A 24,657-nucleotide genomic window follows, 5' to 3' on the forward strand; every position below is an offset into this window, starting at 1 on the left:
CCACCATGCCTTCACCAAAGGACTCCTACCGACCAGCAAAGCACTAGCACCCATCCTCAACCCCACATTCACTCAACCACATTCCCGGACACCTGGAAACATGGCACCGTCATGCCCCTGCTCAAGAAACCATCCGCTGACCCAGCCACACTTCCAACTACAGACCCATCTCCCTCCTACCAAATACAGCAAAGGTGCAACAACCAGGTGCTCAACGTCACGCTGTCCGGATTTAGGCCACAGTACAGAAACAGCACTCATGGCCGCCACAGATGACATCCGAATGACCCTTGATACAGGCAACAAGGCAGCCCTCATTCTCCTGGACCTCTGTGTACCATTTGACACCGTCTCAAACCCTATCCTCCTCAGGCACCTGCACAAGATTGGCACCTAAGGACTCACTCTCAGTTGGATCTGGTCCTTAAATGAGCACAGCAGAACTCTCAGTGTGGCACCTTACTCCTCAGAAGCCTGTAAACTCATCTGCAGAGTGCCTCAAGGCTCATGTTCAGTCCCACCCTCTTCAACGTATGTATGAACCCTCTACTGTCATTCATGCACATGACATCAATATCCTTTCCTACGCAGACAATAAGCAACTCCCTCTCAGACAAGGCCCCCAACACAAGTAACAAGTTCACTGCCTGAATGACCAAAGTCATTAACTGGATGAAAACCAGCTGTCTCCAGCTCAACACCAAGACAGAAGTAGTGATCTACAGCAAGAAAACCTCACAATGGGACTCCAACTTGTGGCCAGTCAAACTTGGACCCACACCTAGAACCCATTCCAGCTACCTCGGAATAATCATCAAAAGCAAAGGCATGGAAAGAGCTCCCAGTCAACATCAGATGCTCCCCTACTCTGCACACCTCAAGACTCAAGACCTGGCTCTTTGACTGATCCGGAGCTGCACCCCCCACCCCCCCTAGCGCCTTGAGACCCACACGGGTGAGTAGCGCAATCTATAAATTCCTGATTGATTGATTGAACAGCAAATTAGACATGAAGACACAAGAAAACGCAGTCACTGCAACCTGCTTCTATACCTAAAGAAGCTCAGGAAGATCTTCAAATGGCTCCTTAGCAACACTAAAAAACTGTTACTCACGTCCTAGTCCCCAGCAAGTTGATCTAAGGCAAACCCTCTACGCCAGGTTCACAAAGTAAGTCACTAGAAGACTACAAAAAATCCAGAACTCATCAGCCAGATTCACCCCAACCTCTCACACAGAAATCACACTACACCACACCTCAGCGCACTGTCCTCCCAAACACAAAAGTGTTCACTTCAAGCTTCTTACACAAACACACATACAAGGCACTACACTACTTAGGCTGACCGACTTAAAGAGTTTCATCTCCTTCCACCAACCACCCAGACACCTCCGCTCCACAGGACCATAATCGCACACACCTCATGCACGCACAGAAACAAATCACAGAAACAAGTGTTACATCACTCCTAAAGCGTGGAATGGCCTCCGACTCCACATACCAGCCTCTTCCTCTCTTATTGTATTTTGCAAAAAGCTGAATACCTGGCTTTTCAATTAGCCAACCTACCATAAGCAAGGCTAGGCACACACACCTGATCAGTACCAAAATACCCTCATGAATGATAGTGAGCTTTCTAAATAAACATAATTATAAAGTTGCTACTTATGACTTCACATTGTTTTTCTTGGTTATTCTCCTATTTTTAGCTTTCTAACCTGATACCTGTAAGCCCTTGTTGAGTAGCAGCCATACACTACAAAACTTTCATTCATTTAGATGATATCACATATCGTATTATCACTGGTAGCAAAAATATCACTTCCGGAATTTCACGCTCTGTTAAAACAACTACCTACCAATACACTTCACACCCGAGATCACATTCCATTAGGGATGATTAAATTTGCAAAAAAACGAGTTTTCTATATATCAGGACAAAAAAACTTACTTGACTTCTTTCTCAATTTGTTGTTGTTCTCTACTTAGTTTTCCAAGGTCTTTCTTTTTTGACTTAAAAGCTTCTTCAGCCACAGAAAGGCGATTTCTATGGGTATTCAGACTCAGATTTTTTTCATCTAAAGTACTGTTAAGCAAGTCAATGTTCTTTTCGTTGTAATAAAGACGAAATAGTTGCAACACTATCTTGCTTTCTTTCAGCTCTTTGAGTAGTATCTGATAACGTTCTGCCTAAAAAGAGCAACAAACCAGAGTGAATTCCAAAGAACAAGTCTTGTACAATAAAGAAGAATTCTGTCTTGCACAATAAGGAAAAATGTAATAGTTGAATGTAATCCTACAGCAAATCTTTCTCTATTGATTGACATGAATGGCACAGTGTTCCACAAAAAAATGAATGACTTTCTAGCATAAATGGAATATTTAGAATAGAAGATTACATTTCAACATCGCTCCAAAATATATCTAGAGACTGGCCTACTTTGATCTAAGGCTATACCTTCCTTTCCATTAATCTGTACATCTCCTGACTGTGAAGTCTGTGAGGGAAGAGGCTAACGGCGGGAATGGGTACATGCTGAGATCACCTTCCTGCACATGTTACTGGAGTAGCATATGTCTGGCGTACTGAGAAATGACAGCACATCTGTTTTCCTTAAAGCTTGTAAGCATCTCCGGCGAAATTCCCACGGGCACACGTTATGCGAGGTTACCATCCACCTCCCCAGTGCATAGCATGTTTGGAAAGCACTGCATTACACTGTCATGGCCAGTTGCCAACCCTGATTCCCCCTCAGAGAAGTGTGGCTCCCTAATTTTTGAGGGTATGCAATTTCCTGCTTAGGGATTTACAAAATAGAAGCAGACAATGCGTGTCTTTCCTGCGTACAACTATGTAGGTACATTAAAACGTGTTAAGACATTAATAGGATGGAAGAGACTCTTGAACTCATTTAGTTTCTCCTGATCATTGAATTAGTTATTCAGACACCCTTTACACCTCCCATTGCTATCTAATCATATTCATTGATGGCCCCATCCACAGTCCTCCTTTCGCCCATTCACCATCCGCAACCCATATACACCAAGAGGAAGGTGCACCAGAAATAGAGTCAATATTCAATATTTCCAGTATCAGTTCATCATATTTTATTGAAAATTATTAATCATAAAAATCAGCAATCAGCCAACACGTTTCAGTCCTTTTCACAGTAGGAACTTCGTCAGGGCTTCAAATAACAAATAGTATGATCACGCTTGTAGATAAGAGTTGTAGTAGCAGTATCAGGATGGTCACCCCAGGATCAGGGTGTAAGACAAGTTATTTTCCCGGCTCATATTCTGAGTCCACGAAATAGATGGCGTGAGCAGGATCACCCACGAACCCACTCGCTTTCATTGCTTGCATTAGGCTCAAACCAGCTTTCCCTTTCCAGAGTCACTTCTAGTCGCGTTCCAGTATTCCTACACCTACATTGCCCTTGTCCACCTTTACCAGCCACTTCTTTCATCGGTCTTGCTCATCTTACCCACTCAACTGATCCACCAACTGATGATATCTTCACCACTGTATGTGCAGGTGACTAAAAGAAAGTGACAAATTCCTACAAGAATCTGAAGGGAATTTTAATACAATGGAGTGGAGGTTGGCCCTAAAGAAAGGGCCTCATTTGTAGTAGTATGCCCTGAGTGTGCAGTTCAGCTAATAAGAGGTGTTAACACTGTTCAGATGATTCCTGAAACACTCCAATGACTTATGAGCTCCAAGAGGCCTTCTCCTTGATTTCATGTTCGCATCTGTTAAGGCATTTCAGAACTGGAATGAAACATTGACTTTGCATGTGATCTGATGTCATTTTAGCTACACAAATGCACTTGAGTGGCGTCCTTTCGTCTACCACTAGGGCAGATGGAAAGAAAGACCCTTTAATCATAAAAACAACACAGTCGAGGAAGGAACTGTGCACCCACAAATATTAAAAAAATAATGAACATGTTGTAGGGTCGAAAGTCAATAGCACTGCAACAACATGTTTCTCATTTTCTTATCTCTGGTAGTTCTGGTATGTTTTCTTGGGTAGGGGACCTGTGCAAGTTGCTCTATTTGGGTTGGCATGGTAATAGGGATGAAATAAAAAAGTATGCCGTTAACAGCCCTCATAAACAGGAAGATACAGAGCTAATAGCTGTTGGTAGCTGATAATAATGGTGTGGTAGACATTGTGATTGAATGTCACCGATTGTTCTGTGCAGAGGTCCCGAATGGGGCAGTGGGGACATCTCGCCGGGGACAGTCTTGGATGGGTGGTCGCTTAATGCGGACACCGGCGTCAATATTGACGGATTGAGGCCCCACCCGCCTCAGTCCCTTTATTTCTCCTGCCCAAATGAGAATCCGTTAGGCTGGTTCTGGTGTACGTGGCCTGTTGGACTAACTAGAACGCTGCTACATTGTAGGAGGTTGGTGTGGCTGGTGTCCCTCTCAGGCCCCCGTGTTGACTGTGGAGTAATTCCCCGGCTTCACCCCACACTATAATGGTGGCTCTCTCTCCCACTCTCATACTTACATTTTTGGTGCCAGTCTTGCTGATCATGAGTCGCGTGGACCACAAACAGCATCAACTTTCATTTGGACTGCCAAGAGCACCAGGTGGGAGAGTGGCGAGGACGCAGCCAGGGGCGATCCACTGGACCGTGCGGACTCACAGCTAATCGAACAATCTCCACTGGAGGGCACTGCAGCCATCATGGCGGAGTTGCGGTCCGGCTTCAAGGCCTTAGATGCGCGCTTTGATGCGTTGGGTGCTTGGATAGACACCATACATGGGCGAGTAGAGCAGCACTAGGCCCGCATAGATATTGCAGAAAAGTGTATCTCGGATGTCGAAGACGCACAAGCAGCAATGGCCAAGAGGTTGGATCGCACAGAGCGCCCCAGTGAAGACAACAGCAACCAAGGCAGAGGATTTGGAGGCGAGGACGCGACACAAGAACCTCCGGATTGCCGGTGTGACAGAGACGACCAACACGGGCCCTATGGAGGCATATGTGGAGCGCCTGCTGACTGAGCTATGTGGCTGTGACTGTTTCTCGTCCACATTTGCAGTGGAACATGCTCATAGGTCTCTGGATCTTAAACCAGCCCCCGGTGCCCCTGCGCCTCATCATAGCGAGATTGCTTAATTTTCGAGACCACAACACCACTCTGAGAAGGGCCAGACAGGTGGGCGACCTGCAATTTCAGGGAATGTTGTTATCTATTTACACTGATTTCACACCAATGGTGCAGAAAGTCAGGCACAAGTTCCAGGACGTTAAGCGAACCCTGAGAAATGCAAACATTCACTATGCGATGCTCTTTTCAGTGACCCTTCGTGTGCAAATTGATGGCAAAACCTCTGTTTTCGACAGCCCCACAGATGCGGTGGAGTTTTGGAAGTGTCGCCAGTCCAGCAGAGGTCCATCGCCGGGGGAAGTGATCCTTGGCTTCCTCACCACTAGCTGACGACTGGAACAGACTACCCTCATCACCTCAATGGTCCTACTGGATACAGATCCACTGACAGTTCACAGTCTCAGCGGTAAGATTTCCTTCTTCATTGTTCGCTATTCCTAGGGACATTATAGCTACTGTTTTAACTCTTGCCGTATGTAGTAACATGTATATTTGCGTATAATGACTATCATGCTATGTGGCCCGCTCGGGGCGTTGCTATCCCCTCAGGAGATCTCCTAATTCTTGTTGTGTTCTCCTTTTGGGTTTTTTGAAGATGTGTTGGGATTCACCGGATCCAGATTGGGTGCTAATGCAATGTGGGAGGGGGGCGGTGAGGAGGGGTTCGCGGGTTTATGCGGTTTCTCATGTTTGCACAGTGCAGGCAGTGCCTCTGTTCATTGGCGAAATGTTTAGAACTAATTGCAGGGGGGTGTCAGTCCATATATTTTTCTGTCTACCATGAGGGATACTGGTGGTGGCGCTGAGGGGCTGGAATTTAAATACGTCACATGGAATGTGAGGGGGCTGTCAAACCCCGTATGGGACGGCAGGGAATGGCCAATCTGACGAGGCACAAAATACACATTGCTTTCCTACAAGAGACCCATTATGCTCCAAACTCAGTCAATCGTTTCGCAACTTCCTGGGGGGACAATAGATTATTTTCTAACTATAGCACTTATTCCCAGGGAGTTTGCATACTTATTCATATAGCGATCCTCTTTGTGACCCAATCGGTGACTGCTGACCCAGAAGGGCGCTTTCTACTGGTGGCTGGATATATGGGCGCAAAACAAATATTCCTCATTAATGTTTACGCCCCTAATATTGAGACCCGTGACTTCTTTTCTAGTATCTCCAGGCACATGTCTGCAACAACAATTGACTATCATACATGGGGCGATTTTAATCTCACGTAACAGCCTAACGTAGGCGCTACTGGTGCAGGCCACATTACAAAGCCAAACTCTAAGGGGGAACTGGAAACTTTATTACTCACGCATTAGTTGTCTGATGCCTGGCGAAATATCCACCCAGTAGATAAGGGATTTTTGTTATACTCTGCACCACATGGCACCTGGTCCTGTTTAGATAGGTGGTACACAACCCCGGACTTCTTAATCACATTAAAAGAAGTGACTCACTTACCTTGAACGCTATCTGACCATTCGCCAGTACTACTTTCAGTTACCCTCCCTGCAGTTGCGCGTACCTTTAGATCCTGGTGTTTCCCATCCGAGGCATTATAATACACTGTCTTCAAGAGCGAAGTGCAAGATGCAATAGTCGACTATTTCCTCAACAACGTGGGTTATGTGCAGCGCTATGCCACCCTATGGGAGGCCTTTAAGGTTTACTTTAGTGGTGTCTGCATACCCAAACAGGCAGGAGTATTACGTACGATTTGTCTGGACCTTGATGCAGTTGAGCGCGAACTGCGGGACCTGGATGCCCAGATATTGGCTGGCGCTGCCCCCTACTCTCCTACTCTCCATCCTCTGCTACATCGGCCCGCAGGCCTCTTAAGTGATTTCCAGGATCTGGTGCTTCGTGAGACCAATTATTTGGGAAAGTAAGCGTGTGCAAAAGTGTATGAAGAAGGCGAGAGACTGGGGCGCACTCTAACCCGCCTGCTCACCCCCTAGCAGCATGCCACGTATGTTACTCAGCTCCAGACTGAGCACGGTGCCATGCTCTCCACCGACCGGCACAGCCCTCTCCGAATATTTGAATGAAATTGTGATGGTGTGGATTGAAAAGGGTCAGCAGGACTTTCTAGCTTCGCCTATTGGTGCGGACGAGATCAAAGAAGCTATTAAAAAACTGGACGGGTACCGTGCCCCCAGCACGATGGCCTTACTGGCATGTTCTATAAAACGTACAAATTAATACTAATTCCGGATCTTCTGGAGTTCTATGCAGAGGCACTAGAGTCGGGCAAACTACCTCTTACCATGCGAAAGGCAATTTTAACACTACTTCTGAAACCGAGTAAACTGCCTGATAACTTTGCGTCTTAGCGACCGCTGTCTTTATTAAACCAAGATTACAAGATACTGGCCAAAGTCCTGGCAACGAGAATATCCCTTATCATATGCCTGATCATTTCTCCTTTGTACCGGGTCGCTTGACCTCAGTAAACTTGTGCACACTGTACGCCGTTATTAACCAAAACAGCCCCTCTCTTTACCGCCACTGTGATATTACTTGATGCTGAAATATCATTTGAGTCCCTTGTATGGAACTTTCTCCAGGCTGCACTCACAAAGCTCGGCTTTCCGCAGAACTTTCAATCCCTAGTACGACTATTATACACCAACCCAGTTGCGCGGCTCAGCATTAACGGTGGGTTATCGGACCAATTCTCCTTATCCTGAGGCACCAGGAAAGGATGCCCACTGTCACCTCTATTGTTCATTATAGCGTCACCTCCAGCGGTGAATAGGTTTCCATCAGGGTCCCCTTCTGTCCTCTTTATATGGGGACGACATCCTTTTATTCGTTCGAGAGCACGCCACTAATCTTTCTCCTCTAATACATGAGGTGATCCGCTTTGGAGCTTTCTCTGGCGTGGTCATCAACTGGGCTAAATCGGAAGTGTTTCCTTTAACTGACGCCACCCTCCCATTTTTATTGGACTTTCCCAAGCAATGGTGCGATGACCCCCATAAATATCTTGGCGTGGTGCTACATTGTACTGCTTCGGAGGTCATTCGCCTAAATTATGGCCCAGCCATAGACCATCTAGCAGGGCAAATAGATCGCTGGATAGCATTTCTGTTGTTTGTAGCTTGCCGGATTGCAGTTATTAAGAAGGTGGTTTTGCCAAATATTTTATATCTGTACTTGAACATCCCAATCACACTAACAGTAGCCTTCTTCGATACACTCCAAAGCATGCTGACGCGAAAACTTTGGGCGGGAAAAAAGGCGGGTTGAATGGCGAACACTTATTCAGCCTTTTGAACGGGGCGGGTTCGGAGTTCCTGACTTCTACTTATATTATTTAGTGGCACAGACACACTATGCTTACTATTGGCATCATCCAGATGCACAATAGCAATTTTTAAAACCTGAACATACTCAGGCCCGCCCTATCCTGTTGTCTACTATTCTACCGCTTGGATTCACCAAGACCCCTGCTGAGATTCATACGTTACAAACCACAAGCTGGGCTTGGGGACGATTTTGCAGATATTTAGGGGCCGAACGTTTGTACTCTCCTCATCTACCCCTATTGTGCACCCCATGGCTGTCTCCGACTGTTGAGAAATTAACAACGCGCACTCGCTCGCTGCCGACTCCACTTTGTAGTGTACATGTTCAAGGACGGTCTGTTATGTTATAACATTTTATAGAGCGCGACAGCTGCACCAGCAAAGAGGCGTCCCGGCACTAACAGCAGTAAGAACCAAACAGAAGTTAGACAGAAAGGTCTACAACAGCGGAAAGAGGTGTGTTTTGACTGACTTCCGGAAAGCTGGATAGTTGTTCTAACTGCGGATCTGTACTGGAAGCAAGTTCCAGAGTTTTTGCCGCCATAGTATGAAACAAGCGTCCCCCAGCGTGTACCCCACTTACCCGAGGAACCCCTACCAAGTTTTGCCCAAAGGGACGGAGTTGGAGAGTAGGTACATATGGCAGCAGCAGGTCGGCCAAGATTCCTGGAGTGGCACGCTTCAAAATCTTGAAGGCCAAGCAGAGAGCTTTAAACTCAATCCGCCTGGCCACCGGTAGCCAATGTAGTCGGCCGTGTGCGCTCGGTGGCGGACCTGGAGGAGGACTGTGGTTTGTCCCCGCTGGACCGTTTCCTTGTGCTCAAGACGCGGAACTCGCTGGTCGTGGCGCTGCGCCCCTTAGCAGCGGAATCCCCTGAACTTACACCCCTCACTATAATAATTACATCACCAGACAGCACACACCTAGTCTTCAGACTATACCACTTTGCACAATCTCTTCGACCGGCGGGGAGTGGGGTCGGCACGTGCGGCCTGGGAACGGGGCTTAATGCAGCCCTTAGTGGACAAGGAATGGAGCTACTGCTGTGAGCAGACGCGCTATGTCTCTAATAATTATAGGAATACGCTTTTACATTTAAAATATCTCCATAGAGCTTATGTCACATACGGCTAGCCAAGATGGACCGTTCTTAGCCAGACGCTAGCCAAAGATGTGCAGCTGAGCTTTCCGACTTCATTCATGTACCATGGAATTGCCCTGCTGTCCTGGTATTCTGGGAAGCTGTTTTGGAACATTTGGGACCAATGGTTGAGACTGTACTTACACCCTCACCGCTGCTGGGGTATGTTCTCCCGCTGCGATTAGGCGCTTCACTGCAATAGCATTATTGTTAGCCAAAAGACAAATTGCCTTACATTGGGGCGGAATTACAGCTCCAAGGGTGAAAGACTAGTTGAAAGACTAGATGTAGTGTGATCCCACCAGTGATGTCTACGCGTCTCTATTGCCTCCAGTCTCCAGACCCAAAAACATTTGGCAGGGGGCGTGGCCAACTGCCGAGCATGGCGGCAGCTTAACCCGGGAGCTCCGCTAGGCACTCCGGCCCGAACACAAATCCGAATGCCCATCCGAGCATCAACCTGCCTGAAGGGGTGAAATCGGCCCCAGGGAACCGAGCGACACAGAACGACTCGCTCCCAGCGACAATCCGACGCCGGGAAGTGCCCCGTCCGTCGATGGGGAGGCGCGGCCTGCAGCGACTCAACAGCACCGGCCCTGGGTACGGAGGCGAGCCGACCGGAAGTGCACCTCACCCGGCCGGGAAGGGACGGAACTAGCCGGCGACCGGTCCTCCTTGAATGGCACTGAGCTCCGCCTCGGCGCTCGTACAGCGTTGCACCTGAGGGCGCACTTCGCCCAAGACTCAAGTAGAAGCAAGGTCAGTGGGGGCCCCGCACATCATCGAGGAAGCACCCCAACGAAAACGGCGCGAGTAGGTGGACGGCGCCTGCATCGGCGCGGCCCCCCCCACATCACTAAAAATCACCCCGGACTGCCATTAGACAGAGGGGCTGCCCACACTGTCGTGGCACCAGCCCTCGGAGGCGCATTGCGACCTTAACGCGCAGCGGCGCGCTCCACATGAAGGAGTGACAGAATACGGAGTCAAAGACCTACGAGCGCCGCCATAAACGCAGTGGGAATCTCTCTACTGCTTCCAAAGGCAGCCACAGACCGGCCACACCACGGGCTGAAACGAGTCTAAATCCTGCACTCTTAACCGGCTGCATCAACGATACACAGCGGGGGGAAGGTCTGCATGGACACTGGTAACGCTAGCAGGACATCATGGCGGGCAAGAACACGAGGAGCATGTCAGCAACGCAATCGAAGCTGGACAAGTTTGCCTACGCCCACACCGGTCATTCGCAGGGGCCTGGTCGGCACTCAGCCGGAGCTTCCTCTGACACCAACGGGACTGTGAAAGTCACACTGGAGGCCATCATGAGAACCCTCACAGACGTCCAAGCGACGGTCGGCACAATCTCCACGGAGGTGACCCTGCTGCGTGCAGATTTCAAGAAAATATCAGAGAGGGTGGCCCAAGTAGAGGTGGTCACGAAATCACTTATTGAGGACACCTCGGACCTGCAGGTGGCAATGGAACGGCTAGAAAAGACCACCAAACAACTTCAAGAAAAGCTGGACGACCAGGAAGGACGCTCCAGAAGGAACAACGTCCGTATTCTAGGCCTTCCGGAATCAGAGGGGAAGGGGGCCATGGACCTATATATAGAGGACCTTATCAAGACAAAACTGCAGCCTAAAGGGCTATCAGCCTTCTTCTCCGTTGAAAGGGCTCATCGAGTCCCCGGAGGTACACCCCAGCCAGGGGCCACACCGCGACCAGTGCTGGCCAGACTCTTCAACTATCGAGATAGGGACGCCATTTTGCAGGCGGCCAGGGTGGCGCCGCCGGTGAAGATACAAAACTCCACGCTGGCGTTCTTCCCGGACTACACGGCCGAGGTGGCCAGGCGTCGAAAATCCTTCAATGCAGTCAAAAAGACTCTGAGAGACAGGGAACTACCCTACTCGATGCTGTTCCCCGCTAAACTGCGGATTGTGGCCGAGGGGAGGACGTGGTTCTTCGACAATCCTGAAGTAGCGCGAGAATGGCTGGACGGCTGGAGACCGGCGGGCAAGCCTCAACGCCCGCGCAAAGACCGCCAAGATCACCGTAAGGCGAAAACACCGGAACGTCGCACACCCAGCCCGGCCACTGAACAGGGCGCCGCCGGGGGACTGGACTCCGATCTTGAGAGAGATCCCTTTGACTCGGGACAGCCTAACAGGGGATGAATGACTACGCTGGAAGCATCAAGCACTGATCACTATAATTGGGACCTTGGGCCGATGGAACCGAGTAGGGCGGGTTCAGGCCGGTGCCTGTAGGGGACTCACCAACCCCACAAGCAAGTAAGACTAGATAGGGGGGGGAATCAAGCACTCTGCCAAGTTGGGGATGCGGGCGGGAATTCGTCCGTGGTGCAGGGGAGCAGGGAGGGGGGGGATGGGTTGGGAGTTCTGAAGTTCGAGTTACAGTTAAGTTACACGGTCATCACTATTGCGATCTCACGGGGCATGAATACACCACACATTATGGGGGGCGTGCACCTCCTCCGCACTCTGGCACCCTTCTCCTCCTGACAATGGAGACCTCGGTTCATTCATACACATGGCACAGCATAATCAAGCTACACCAGCGATGGGTACCCAGGCGACGACTGTAGTGCCCCCACTGAAGCTCCTTACTTGGAATGTCAGAGGGTTGGGAGACAAAATAAAAAGGGGTTTGGTGCTGCAAACAGTTAAGCGTGCTCAGTCAGACCTGGTGCTGCTACAGGAATCACATTTAGCGGGAACCACCTGTAAAGCCCTGAACAGGCGTGGGTACACCATGGCGGTACATTCCGAATTCACCTCGGGTTCCAGGGGCACGGGGATCCTCCTCAGAAACAGCTCCCCCTTCCTGGTCACTAGCCACAAGACGGATGACCAGGGCAGGTTTGCAGCACTCTCAGGCCAGTGGGAGGGAAGGGCCCTGAATGTGGTATCAGTCTATATCCCCCCCGCGCTGCACGCTACGGCCCTCCCGGCGCTTAGCCGATTCCTTATTGATCTCCCCGAGGGAGATGTGATCATGGGGGGGGATTTCAATGCCATAGCGGACCCTCTACTAGATACTTTTCCTCAGCGAGCTCGCCAGAGAGGAGCCGCAACGCTCCCGGGCTTTCTATCTGCTATGGGCCTCATAGATGTCTGGCGTCGCCTGAACCCGACAGAGCAGCGTTACACACATTTCTCCGCACCACACAACACCCTCTCCCGAATCGACTACTTTTTCACTCTGGGGGTTGGAATGAGCTCGGTGGATAGTGTTGACATTATGCCGCGGGGCATTTCTGATCACTCCCCGGTCTCCCTTCACATTTCCACTAAGGAGAGTAGGCGGGGTAGGATATACCCGATCTATCCCACTTATCTGCAAGTTCCTGGTATCAAAAAGAAGCTTAAGTCAACAACCACACACTACTTCAAGGAGAACACTGGGTCGGTCGCCTCACCCTCAATTCTGTGGGAGGCATATAAGACGGTCCTCAGAGGGGCATCCATATCTGCCATTACTGGGCATAAGAGGGAATCCAGGGCTACACTGGCCAATTTGGAAGCGGCCTTACACACGGCGAACACTGCACATATGACAGATCCCACTCCGGAGACACTTCATGCACGACAGCTTCGCCAGCAGCAACATCAGGCACACCTTACAGTGATCACAAAGGGACACCTCGCGAGTACAGCGCACAGGATCTATGACGTGGGCGATAAGGCAGGGAAGATGCTAGCGTGGCTAGATAAGCGGGGTGGCAGCAACAAAGGGATTCACGGACTCTATGATACGAGCGGCATGCTACGAACTCACCCAGAGCACATAGTCCAGACTCTAGCCTGCCACTTCCAGAACATTTACACACCGACGCGGCTGGTCACTGAACGGGAGGCCTTAGATTCACTTCGCAACATCCATGTCCCGGTGCTCTCACCAGAAGCGCAGCAGGAACTAGACGCAGACCTAACTGTTGGGGAGGTCCAATTGGCAATACAGGCGCTACAATCCGGCAAGGCCTTGGGCCCGAATGGGATTCCTGTGGAGTGGTACAAGGCGATGGACTCGGTCCTGGCCAAGCCCCTCCTTGACATGTTTAATGACAGCCTACAGAAGACGCTACTCCCACTAGATCAGCGCACGGCCACCATTGTGGCCATCCCGAAACCATCCAAACCACCAACCGATTGTGCCTCATATCGACCCATCTCACTGCTCAATACAGAAGCGAAGGTCCTGGCGAAACTTCTGGCCAGCCGCCTCACCAAACATCTCACTACGCTGATACACCCGGACCAATCGGGCTTTATGCCGCATAGGAGCACGGCACTTAATCTGCGAAGGGTGCATGGGGTGTTGGCAAGGGCGCATCTCCTTCAGGAACAGACAGTGATACTTTCCTTAGATGCTAAAATGGCGTTTGATTTGGTTGAGTGGGAATACCTCTTTGCTGTACTAACCCGCATGGGCTTCGGGCCCCTATATATGGCATGGGTGCGATTACTATACACCCGACCGATGGCGCAGGTAGTAGCGAACGGGCATATATCCTCCACCTTTCCACTAGGAAGGGGAACGAGGCAGGGATGCCCACTATCGCCCCTGTTGTTTGCGATAGTGCTAGAACCACTGGCAATCCTGCTACGAGCGACGCCGTTGTTTAGAGGGATCAAGTGGGGCGATGGATGGGAGGACAGGGTCTCCCTCTACGCTGATGACATGTTGGTATACATGACTGACCCGACTACAGGGGTGCCCGCCCTACTGGAGATCTGCGACGAACATGGTAAAGCATCCGGATACACCCTGAACTGGGCCAAGACGGTGCTCTATGTGCTTACCGGCCAGGCCCCGGTGTTGCCAGCGACCTGCCCTCTTACAGTGACCACCTCTTCCTTCAAGTATCTAGGTATTTATGTGACGAGAGATGCTAAACAGTTCTATGTCGAAAATTTGCAACCGCCTCTGCAGAGGCTGCGTACAGATGTCCAGTATTGGGCTACGCTGCCACTGACCCTCTTAGGGCGCGCGGCTCTCTACAAAATGATGGCTCTCCCGAGGTTTCTGTATGTACTAGAGAACTCTCCATATGTGGTTAGCCCGCAGTACTTCCGGCGAGTGGCAGCGCTGGTCTCCAGCCTGCTGTGGAATAACGGGCCGGCACGTATAGCTCAGGCGAAACTAGTGAAGAGTTGGTACGAGGGGGGTATTGCGCTACCTGATCTCCAACTATATTACTGGGCAGCACAGCTTAAAATAATTAATCAATGGATTCACGTTTCCAGAAACGATCCCGCATACAAAGCAGACTGGTCGCAACTGGGGACGGCTGGCATGTTGTCAGTACTGTACGATCGCCAGAAGGTTAAGACCCTGCTGGGCCCAACACTCCACACAGCGACACTCTGGCACATGGCGCAGTCCCGCCTGGGATGGACAGGGAAAATCACTAAGCTGACACCCCTCTGGGACACCAAGGCACTGGGCACACTTAGGGCCTGTAAAGGCTTTGAGAGATGGGATGACATAGGTATCTCAGTAGTCGGAGACCTCTGGGACAAGGGCACGGTTGTTCCCCTCCAGCACCTCCAGCAACAATACGGCCTAGGGCCCACTGAAACATTTCGCTATGTACAGATTCGACATGCACTATTGCGCGCAATCCCACCAGACACGGCACTCCCAGAGTCCTCACCCCTTGAGGATAGACTGCTCACCGAATACATGGAACAATAAGCGACCTCACTCACGTATAAGAAATTAATTAATAACACGCCTGATCCCACACTCAAGCTTAGGGAGAAATGGGTAGCTGAGCTAAATGATATGGATGAAACGGAGTGGAATGAGGCATTGGCCTCCCCGAGGGAGGTGGGTATATCAGCTAGGTTCCGCCTGATACAGCTCAAGGTGCTCCACCGCACCTACTACACTCGCACACTGCTACACAGGATACAAAGGGCGCAGCACCCATACTGCCTTAGGGGATGCGGGGAGGAGGGAACTCTCCTTCACACGCTATGGGAATGTCCACGCATAAGGGAACTATGGCGCCAAATTATGCGCACGGTCTCTCAAGCCATGAAAGTGTCTGTCCTTCCGGAACCTCGCAGGTGCCTGCTGAACATTTGGGAACCTACGGACCTGAACAGGTACGAACAATTGTGGGTCACCCTCGCAATGACGGTGGCCAAACGAGACATTGCACAGAGGTGGGGTGCTCCGGAGTTACCTACGGTGACGGGATGGGTAAGAAATATGGACCTTCTCATGATCAAGGAAAGGGCAGTGTATGTGTTGAGAGCCTGCCCTCGTAAGTGGAACCGGGTATGGCTGAAGTGGAACGCTTATAGAGGTGACCCATGTGAAGCTTTGCCAGAGGGTGAGGACTCAGACTCGGAGGAGGAGGAAGACTAGTGGCTGTAGAAGGATACTGTGAACGAGGGAGGGACCAGGGGGAATGTTGCACGCACTGACACTCTACACGAATTGCTGATTTGTTAACCTGTGAGATGGTAAAGCAGAACGTATGCAGACTCTGATATAGTGATGACAGTTGTTGGGTTTTAGGAGTAATGTTCATTATTCTTATGAGTACCCGCTCATGCGCTGTAAGAGACGTATCAGCCTTCTGCCATGGAACTGTGTGGGCGGGAAGGAATTTAGAGGAAAGGAAGACGCTGGGCATGGTGCGGCATATATCTGTTTATTAACTCTTGACCATCAGGCCCTGCATGAACTCGATAACTGTTACTGTACTCTATGTTGCATACTATCCCCACCTGGGGGACTAGCTACAGTTATGTTACGACAATTGCAAATGACATACTGCTATTTCTTCTAAATTCCTGACAATAAAGAATTTAAAAAAAAAAAAAAACATTTGGCAAACACTCTGCTCCGATTTGCTGCTCCATCCTGAGCTTACGGATTGATGGGTCCCCTTCTTGCAATAATGATTATTATGACTGATAGCCAATTGCACAGTACTAATGTTACTAGTGCTATTATAGCATGTACCTGCACTATGAGTTTAAATGTGCGCTGTTTTAGTTTTCGCCTTTCCTCTATCATTTTCAAGTCACTTTTATCATCACTATTATTGTTACGTTAGCTGTTCTACGTCAGCATATCTGGCATTGTGCATATCATGATCTTTTGTGCTGTTTTTGAAAAAAATGCAATAAAAACAGTTTAAAAAAATGATACCGAGGGGCGTGGCCAAGATGGCGGAGTGAACGGACGTGTTCTACCCGAGCTCCCGCGCCCGCCTAGGTCCTGAGCCCTAAATACCGCCTCTCTCCCCCCTAGCCGGTCCCGGCGATCGGGTGTGGGCGAGAGGGTCTCCAGGCACAGCTGAGTGGAACTCCGGTCCTCCAGTGGGCCACGGCACTGACAGCTGAGACCTCGGCCGCTGGAGCTCCGAGCGGAGGTGACGGTGCGGACCGCATCGAGGATCCGGCTGAGGCAGCGCTGGCCCGGTGAGCAGAGAGACGGGCTTTGCGGAGAGCGGCCGCACATCGGTGGCTTTGCTGGACTGGCCACCGGGGCTCGAGGTGACCTGGCCTGACGCCTGGCGATACAGCGGGTCCCGGCCCCGCCCCCGGAGCTGCGCGAGGCCGCGGCTGCGCCCTCGCTGGAGGAGAGCAGAGGCCCGGGACGCCGCCGAGGCGGTGTAGCGGAGGGCCGGACTCTGGCGGGACACCCGGAGAAGAGCGGTGATACGCAGAAAGTCCAGAAAATCGGTGGGCCCAGACCCGGAGCGCATAGGCCCGCACTCCGGTGACGAAGAGCGCTCTGGTCCCGGACCCGCCCCACGATCTACCTGAGGCCGCGGCTGCGGCCTAGCTAGCGGTGGCCCGAGGCCGCGAAAGTCCGAAAACGGCGCACGATCCGAGGCGGATTTCCGGAAGGCAGGGGCCCCGGCGCACAGTGGACAGCGCTTCCAGGCTGGGTCGGCGAATTCCGAGGTGTGGCAGCCGGACGGAGACGGAGCTGGGCCCTGGCCTCCAACCCCCCAGAACTGGCCGGAGGAGGTGAGGAGTGGACTGGGAGAGCGAGTGGTGGTGTGGGACGCCCGGTGGAGCGAGGATTGGCGGAGCACCGCGCCGGGGTGATCCTACGGATTCAACGGCACCTGCCTTCGAGAACGCGGCTGAGGAGGCGGAAGGGACCCAGGACGCAACAGCCGGGCAGTGTTGGGGCACCCTTATTGGGACAGGCACGAGGAGTGTACAGAGCTCCCAGTGGCACGGCGGATTGACCGCAAGAAGAACCAGAGTTTGCGGGGCACGACGCCGGCACAGGGCTGGCACCGCAGCGACACCGGATCTACGGGACTAGGCCTGAACGGGGACGCGGCTCCGGAGAACGGGGACAGGGCTGAGGCAGGCCCCTCTCGCGGGGATAGCTGCCGGTAGTGGAGGTTCCTCTGCGCCCTGCGGATCGCGCCTGAGGGCCGGAGTGTTGCAGGCCGGAGCATCGGAATCGGGTGGCTGAGAGCAGGGCCCTGGTCAGAGCTTTCCCCTCTCCCCACGGACTCGGCGGAAGAGGTGAGGAGTGGGCTGGGTATGTGCATTGAGACGCGAAGTTCCCAGTGGAGCTCCAGATTGCCCTGAGTAGAGCGGATGTTTGAGACATTTCACACCGGGGTGGCCTGGGGAACACGACAGCGCCTGATACCCATAACAAGGGTGGTGGAGTAACCTGGGAACAGCAACTGAGTGGCGCTGGGCTCTCCCTGAGTGAACGGGGGCTTGTACTTGTGTCGCAGAAACCATCGGGGACCGGCCTACGTAGCAGAGGCTCTCGAAGGTGCATGCGAGTGATACGAGCCTGATCGGGGATCGGATTGGCTGGGGGGTGCTATAGCTTACACACGAGCAGCGGAGCGGTGAGGAAGATGGCCGGGCAGAAGGGCGGCAAAGGAAGCAACCGCACGCTCACAGAAATGCTCAATAAACCACCAAGCAAGGGGGACAAGGCCTCAACACAGTCAGGAGGCGCATGCGGATCTCAAGGGGGGAGCAGCGGAGAGCCTCCGGTCACCAGATCTTTTTTAGAATCCCTGTTCGGGACATTGAGGGACGACTTTCAAGAGTTGAAAAAGGAGGTGGCAGGTGAAGTACGGGAACTACGCAGAGAGGTGGATGGACTCGGGGAGAGGGTGGAAGCAGTTAAGAGCTCCACGCAAAGGCAGGACGATGAAATTACGCAATTGCAGCAGGAGGTACTGCGCCTCAGGGACCAACACATAGACCTTCAACTACATAATGAAGATCTGGAAAACAGAGCAAGACGGAACAACATTAGAGTCCGGGGAGTGCCGTCCACAGAAGAGACCTCCGGCATAGTGGCCTACCTGCAGGAACTGTTCCGCACTGTCCTTGGCGAACCTGCGGATTTCCCCATCAGGATAGATAGAGCTCACAGAGTAGGCCCGCAGCGACGGGCAACTGGGCCTCCACCGGATGTACTGGCTTTCCTTCCTGACTTTCCGCTAAAAGAGCGGATTATGTACGAAGCACGGAAGAAACAATCAATAGCATTTAAGGGTCACCAGGTGGCGCTGTATCAGGACCTAGCTGCGACCACGCTCCAGAAGCGCAGGGCTTTCAAGATTGCAACAGACTTCCTAAGACAACACGACACGCCCTACTCCTGGGGGCACCCTTTTCGCCTCATTTTCTGATGGAATGGAGAGTCGCACCAGCTGCGGTCTCTTCAAGATGTTTGCGAAGTCCTAGGGATCACGGCAGAGGAAGAGGAGTCGGCCACACCACAAAGGAGGAGGAATTCAACTGATGGTGGCTGGCGGAGAGTCTCGAGACGCAGGACACAGAGGGCCTCGCAGAGACCAGATTCGCTCACAGTCAGATCTGGAATGGCAGACGCAATTCGGACAGCAACCGAGACCTCGGTGGTCGAGGGAGAAGTGGCGCTGACCGCATAACAGGACTCCGGGGGGAGATTGACAATGCATTTCTGATGGAGCTGGCTTGGGAAGGGGGTGGGCGCGGGAATGCGAGGGCGGGGTGCTGGTGGCAAGTCGCCTACGAAGGTAAATCACCACAGACCTGTCCGTAAAGGGCAGGCCTGGGACTATTGGGACTACAGACGGTTGAGAAGGATGGGTTGGAAGGTTCAAGTTGGGGTAAGGGGGAAGGGAATGCGGGGGTCGGGGAGTTGCGGTTCGGGGGCCTTGGGATCCGGGAGGGGGGAGTTCGGGGAAGCTCAGTCTGGTGACTCTGTTATGTTCGCTCAGCTTAGCCAGACCTCACAGGCCGATCCGCAGGCGGGATTGGCACTTGCTGCTTTTGCTCGTCTGGCACTGGAAGGTTACATTAATCTGGTATGGCAGGTTTGAAAGTAGTGACTTTGAATGTGAAAGGGCTAAACAACCCCACGAAACGAAGGGCGGTTCTCTCCCTGTTAGAGGCCTCGCAGGCAGACATTTGTCTACTGCAAGAAACGCACTTGCTGGTGGGTGACTGCCATAGGTTACGGTCCCGTTCCTTCCCCACATAGTTCTTTTCATCCAACACCACTAAAACGGCAGGAGTTGCTATATTGGTATCTAAATCCTTTAGGGGTGAGGTGCTACACAAATTAGCTGAACAAAAAGGGAGACTGCTGGCGTATAGGTTTAAGTTGGGGCTTCTGCAATTCACGGTGGGGTCGGTTTACTGCCCAAACGAGCGTCAGGAACACTTCCTCCGCACCACGTTGATAGATGTCACAGCATCTCCTGACAGGCACCTCATCCTGGGAGGGGACCTGAACATGGTGTTTGATTCCTCACTAGACAGATCAGCGCAGCGCTTTCCACAGACCGGGGAACTATCGAACACTATGAAAACACATTTAGCGGAACTCGACTTGCACGATCTTTGGAGAGGGTTTCACCCCACAGATAGGGACTACTCTTATTTCTCGCACGCACACAAAACATATGTACGGTTGGATTACCTGCTGGTTTCTGGCCCGGTTCGGGACATGGCCACTGCCTCTGAGGTAGGGGTCATCTCCCTATCAGATCACGCACCGGTCTCGGGTACCTTCCTGCCCCCATCGACCCCGGTTCAGCGCGGAGTCTGGCGTCTACGGGACGCCCTTTTACACAAAAAACTTGTGGTGCAGCGTATCACTGAGGCTGTGACTGAATTTCAACTGCACAACTCTAACTCCGACACCACATTGGCGACTCAATGGGGAGCGCTTAAGGCGGTTCTACGGGGAGAATTTATATCAATATCGGCAACCGAAAATAAGGAGAGGAAAGTTAAACGGGAAGAACTCACGCACAAGTTCAGGGAATTAGAGCAGGTGCATCGGCGTACGGGGGCTCCTAGAATTTGGAAACAACTAAAGGCGGCGAGGAAACTCCGGTCGTCTCTGGACCTGGACAGGGATGAATATGCGGCTCTCCGTCTGAAACACGCTTATTACACGGGGGAGATCGCTGCGGCCGGTTATTAGCAGCTAAGCTCAGAATCGCACACCAATGCCGTTGAGTCAAGGAACTTGCGGTGCCAGGTGGGCGCACAGTCACAGAAGAAGCCGAAATAGCTGAGGCTTTTCGACAGTTCTACTCTGAGCTCTATGCGGAGGACGGCACAACGACTGGGGACCCTGATGAATATCTGGACTCAGTGACTCTCCCGTCCCTAGCTCAAATGCAGACTGACTACCTGGACCGAGAGATTAGGATAGAAGAGGTTATCGCGGCGATCGCTAGGCTGAAACTCAGGAAGGCTCCGGGACCAGATGGGTACACCACCCTCTTCTATAGGACGTTTTGCACCACCTTAGCTCCAATACTGACCAAGCTGTTTAACTCTTTTGGCTGCCCTGGTGCTATCCCACCGGATCTCCTGCACGCCACGGTATCAGTCATACCAAAACCGGGGAAGGACAGGGCTCAGTGTGGCTCGTACAGACCGATCTCCCTCCTACATTGACCTAAAAATCTACACAGGGATCCTGGCTGCGAGGTTGGCACAATATCTCCCCGGACTGATTGAATCGGACCAGTCCGGCTTTGTACCCGGCAGGCAAACTGTAGATAATACCAAACGGTTAGTGGACGTACTGGAGAAGGCTTCGCGGATCCCTGGGGAAAGGATGCTCCTAACGGTCGACGCCGAAAAAGCGTTTGACCGGGTGCATTGGCCGTATCTTGAGCGGGTGATGGCTCGAATGGGCATAGGGGAGAAATTTAGGTGCATGGTCTTTAATTGTTATAAGTTCCCGTCGGCGGCAGTGCGTGTCAATGGCTGTGGATCGAAGCGCTTTAATATTGAACGCGGCACAAGACAGGGGTGCCCGCTATCTCCTCTACTCTTTGCTCTCTACATGGAGCCCTTTGCCCAGAGAGTGAGACACAATGCAGATGCTACCGGAGTGCGGATGGGGGGTTATACCCACACGGTCAGCTTGTATGCAGATGATGTCATTTTCGCGCTAGAGGATCCGCAGAGGGCTTTGCCCGCGTGTATGGAAGAGCTCGGGGCTTTCGCGAGAACGGCCGGGTTCAAGATGAATATGGGTAAATCCACGGCATTGGATATCTCCCTGACACCTGGAACGAGACGAGATTTGCAGAGGCGTTACCCACTGAGGTGGTCGCGGGACCATGTGCCTTATCTAGGTATCCTGCTGACTCCCACGCTGTCGGCGATGGTAGCGGTTAATTATGAGACGTTAGGCAAGAAGGTGAAAGAGGAACTGGGGAGGTGGAACAAGGGGACGATATCGTGGCTAGGCAGGATAGCGGCGCTGAAGATGACTGTGCTACCACAGATCCTATATCTCTTCCGGGCACTTCCGCTGCAGCCCCCTAAAGGATGGATGCGGATGATCCAGACGGCTCTATCCCAATTTGTCTGGCAAGGCCGTAAACCCCGGATGAAGAGAACATTGACGACCCTAGCGCCAGAGGCGGGTGGACTGGGAATCCCTGACCTTCACAAATACTCCAGGCGTCACAGCTGAGGTACCTGGTGGAGTGGAGCAGATGGGAGTCGGACAAGCACTGGCTCTTCCAAGATCAGGCAGTGGCGGGCCGGCCATTGCAGGAAATACCATTCCTGCGTAGACAACACAGGCCCCCGAACCTTTACGCCTCATATGTCACTAGGGTCCCGCTGAGGGTATGGGACGCCACTAGCGAACGGTTCGAGCTTACCTCGTTCCCCTCTCCGTTCACTCCTATTGTGGACAATCCAGACTTCACGCCAGGGACGGAACCGGGTGCCTTTGCGCACTGGCGAGAGAAAGGCTGCAGAGCGCTTTTTCATGTGTACGGGGGGGATGGGATCCTCCCCTTTGAGGGCCTTAAAGAGAGTTATCAGCTGGCCGAGGCGGATAGGATGAGATATTGGCAAGTCAGACATTGGGCACTACAACCACAGGTGCGGGATGCAGCGGACAGGAACCTGCTCCCTTATGAGCGATGGTTGGCGACGCGCACTTCGGATGCGAAACTCATATCGGATCTATATAAAATGCTACAGCCTCCAACCACACATATCTATAACCCTGGTAGGGAGAGATGGAACAGGGAACTGGGGAGAACGCTAAGCCACAAGGAATAGGAGCAGATCTCATACCGAGCGCGACATTCTGCATATCATGTGGGGCTCACAGAAACCTTCACCAAGGTTTCGACGTACTGGTACCGCACTCCCGAACGCTTGCACGAAATTAACAGGCTCATAGACACTACATGCTGGCGCGCTTGTGGACACACTGGGACTCTGACGCATATCTTATGGGAAGGCCCACTGCTACAGGACTACTGGAAGGAGGTGATTGATGAAATTGATAAATGTTTTGACATAGAATTACCTCGTTTCCCAGCCTACACCCTACTGGGCCTACCTAATGCCTTAATGTTCCAGTTGAAATCCCGGAGAGGGAGACACATAGCCATCGCCCTGGGCTCAGCTGTGCAGAACATTCTCGATCACGGGTTGGTTACATAGGCTGTGGCACGTACTGGGCATGGAGAAAATTTCGCTTACACTGGCTGGGGAGGTCGACCAATTCACAGAGTTGTGGCAACCATTCCATACTTTATTAGCTACTGAATTCAAGGAGCTTACGTGCCCCAGATACCTGAGACTCCTTAGGCTTACACCGCCGATCACCTGAACGGCCAGTAGGGAGTGGGAGGGTTGGGAACAAATGTTGGGTACATGACGGGAGAGGACTTGTGAGTTTCTGAGATCTTTCTTGCACAACACCGGACTGAGAGTTAGGGGATGGGAAAGGGGATGGGCATGGGGGGTTGTTGGGGTAGTTTGTTACATTAAATGTGAAGTACAGAGGGATTGTTATTTGCTTTCTGATCGACATTCGACTGCAATGCTCGAGGACGCCACCCAAAGCGGCTCTCGCCTAGCTCGGACCGTAGAACTTCGCAGGTGGCGGTGAGCTCTGGAGACTGCATCAGAAATTATTTCTCATGCTAGGAACTGTCTATTATTGCCTTGTTTCTTTCTTGTTTTACACTGCTGTACCACTGTACTTACTTAATAAAATACTTAAACCTAAAAAAATGATACCAATTGAGTTAATACAAAGGGAAAAAAACTTGGACTGCAAAAGGACCAAACTAGTTCCAGCAGGTCAGCATAAGAATAGAACAATTGCAGCAACTGAACAATGAAGTGGCAAAAAGGCAGGACCAAGGCTCCATATTATGCAAAGAATATGGGACTGATGGAACAAAAAAGTCCCCTGCATGGTGTAAAATTATGTTCCCCTGCCCCAAGTGCCTGAATGTGAGTATCTGGTATGCTGATTTTGGCACTAGCCTCACATTAATCTGGTGTGTGCTAAGAAGCCTTCACAAGAGTGAGCACGAGGACCTGTCCTGGGGGGCAGCACAGAGAGCGATGGTGGCAGTGTACCCGGTTATGTAAATTCATAGTTGTGCCTACGCCTTTTTTATCTGTGTCACGGAAATGGGAGCGTACTGGGCTACTCTTATAAAGATCTGCTTCTATGTGCTTAACACCAATTCTCGCGCTGTGCTGAAGGTTCTAAGAAACGGGCATGGCCGTG

General features: G+C 51.7%; 1 protein-coding gene across 1 annotated transcript in view; it reads right to left on the reverse strand.

The window, feature by feature from the left end:
* The window catches only part of SMC1B (structural maintenance of chromosomes 1B), a 2,420,665-nt gene that overhangs the window by 2,035,170 nt on the left and 360,838 nt on the right, over nucleotides 1-24,657 (reverse strand). Inside the window, exon 5 of the mRNA XM_086952745.1 lies at nucleotides 1,953-2,191. Within this exon, the coding sequence (XP_086808871.1) occupies nucleotides 1,953-2,191 (239 nt within the window). The remainder of the gene's footprint in view (nucleotides 1-1,952; nucleotides 2,192-24,657) is intronic.

Source organism: Lissotriton vulgaris, chromosome 1_2 (assembly GCF_964263255.1).
Source record: "Lissotriton vulgaris chromosome 1_2, aLisVul1.2, whole genome shotgun sequence".
In the NCBI taxonomy this organism is placed as follows: Eukaryota; Metazoa; Chordata; class Amphibia; order Caudata; family Salamandridae; genus Lissotriton; species Lissotriton vulgaris.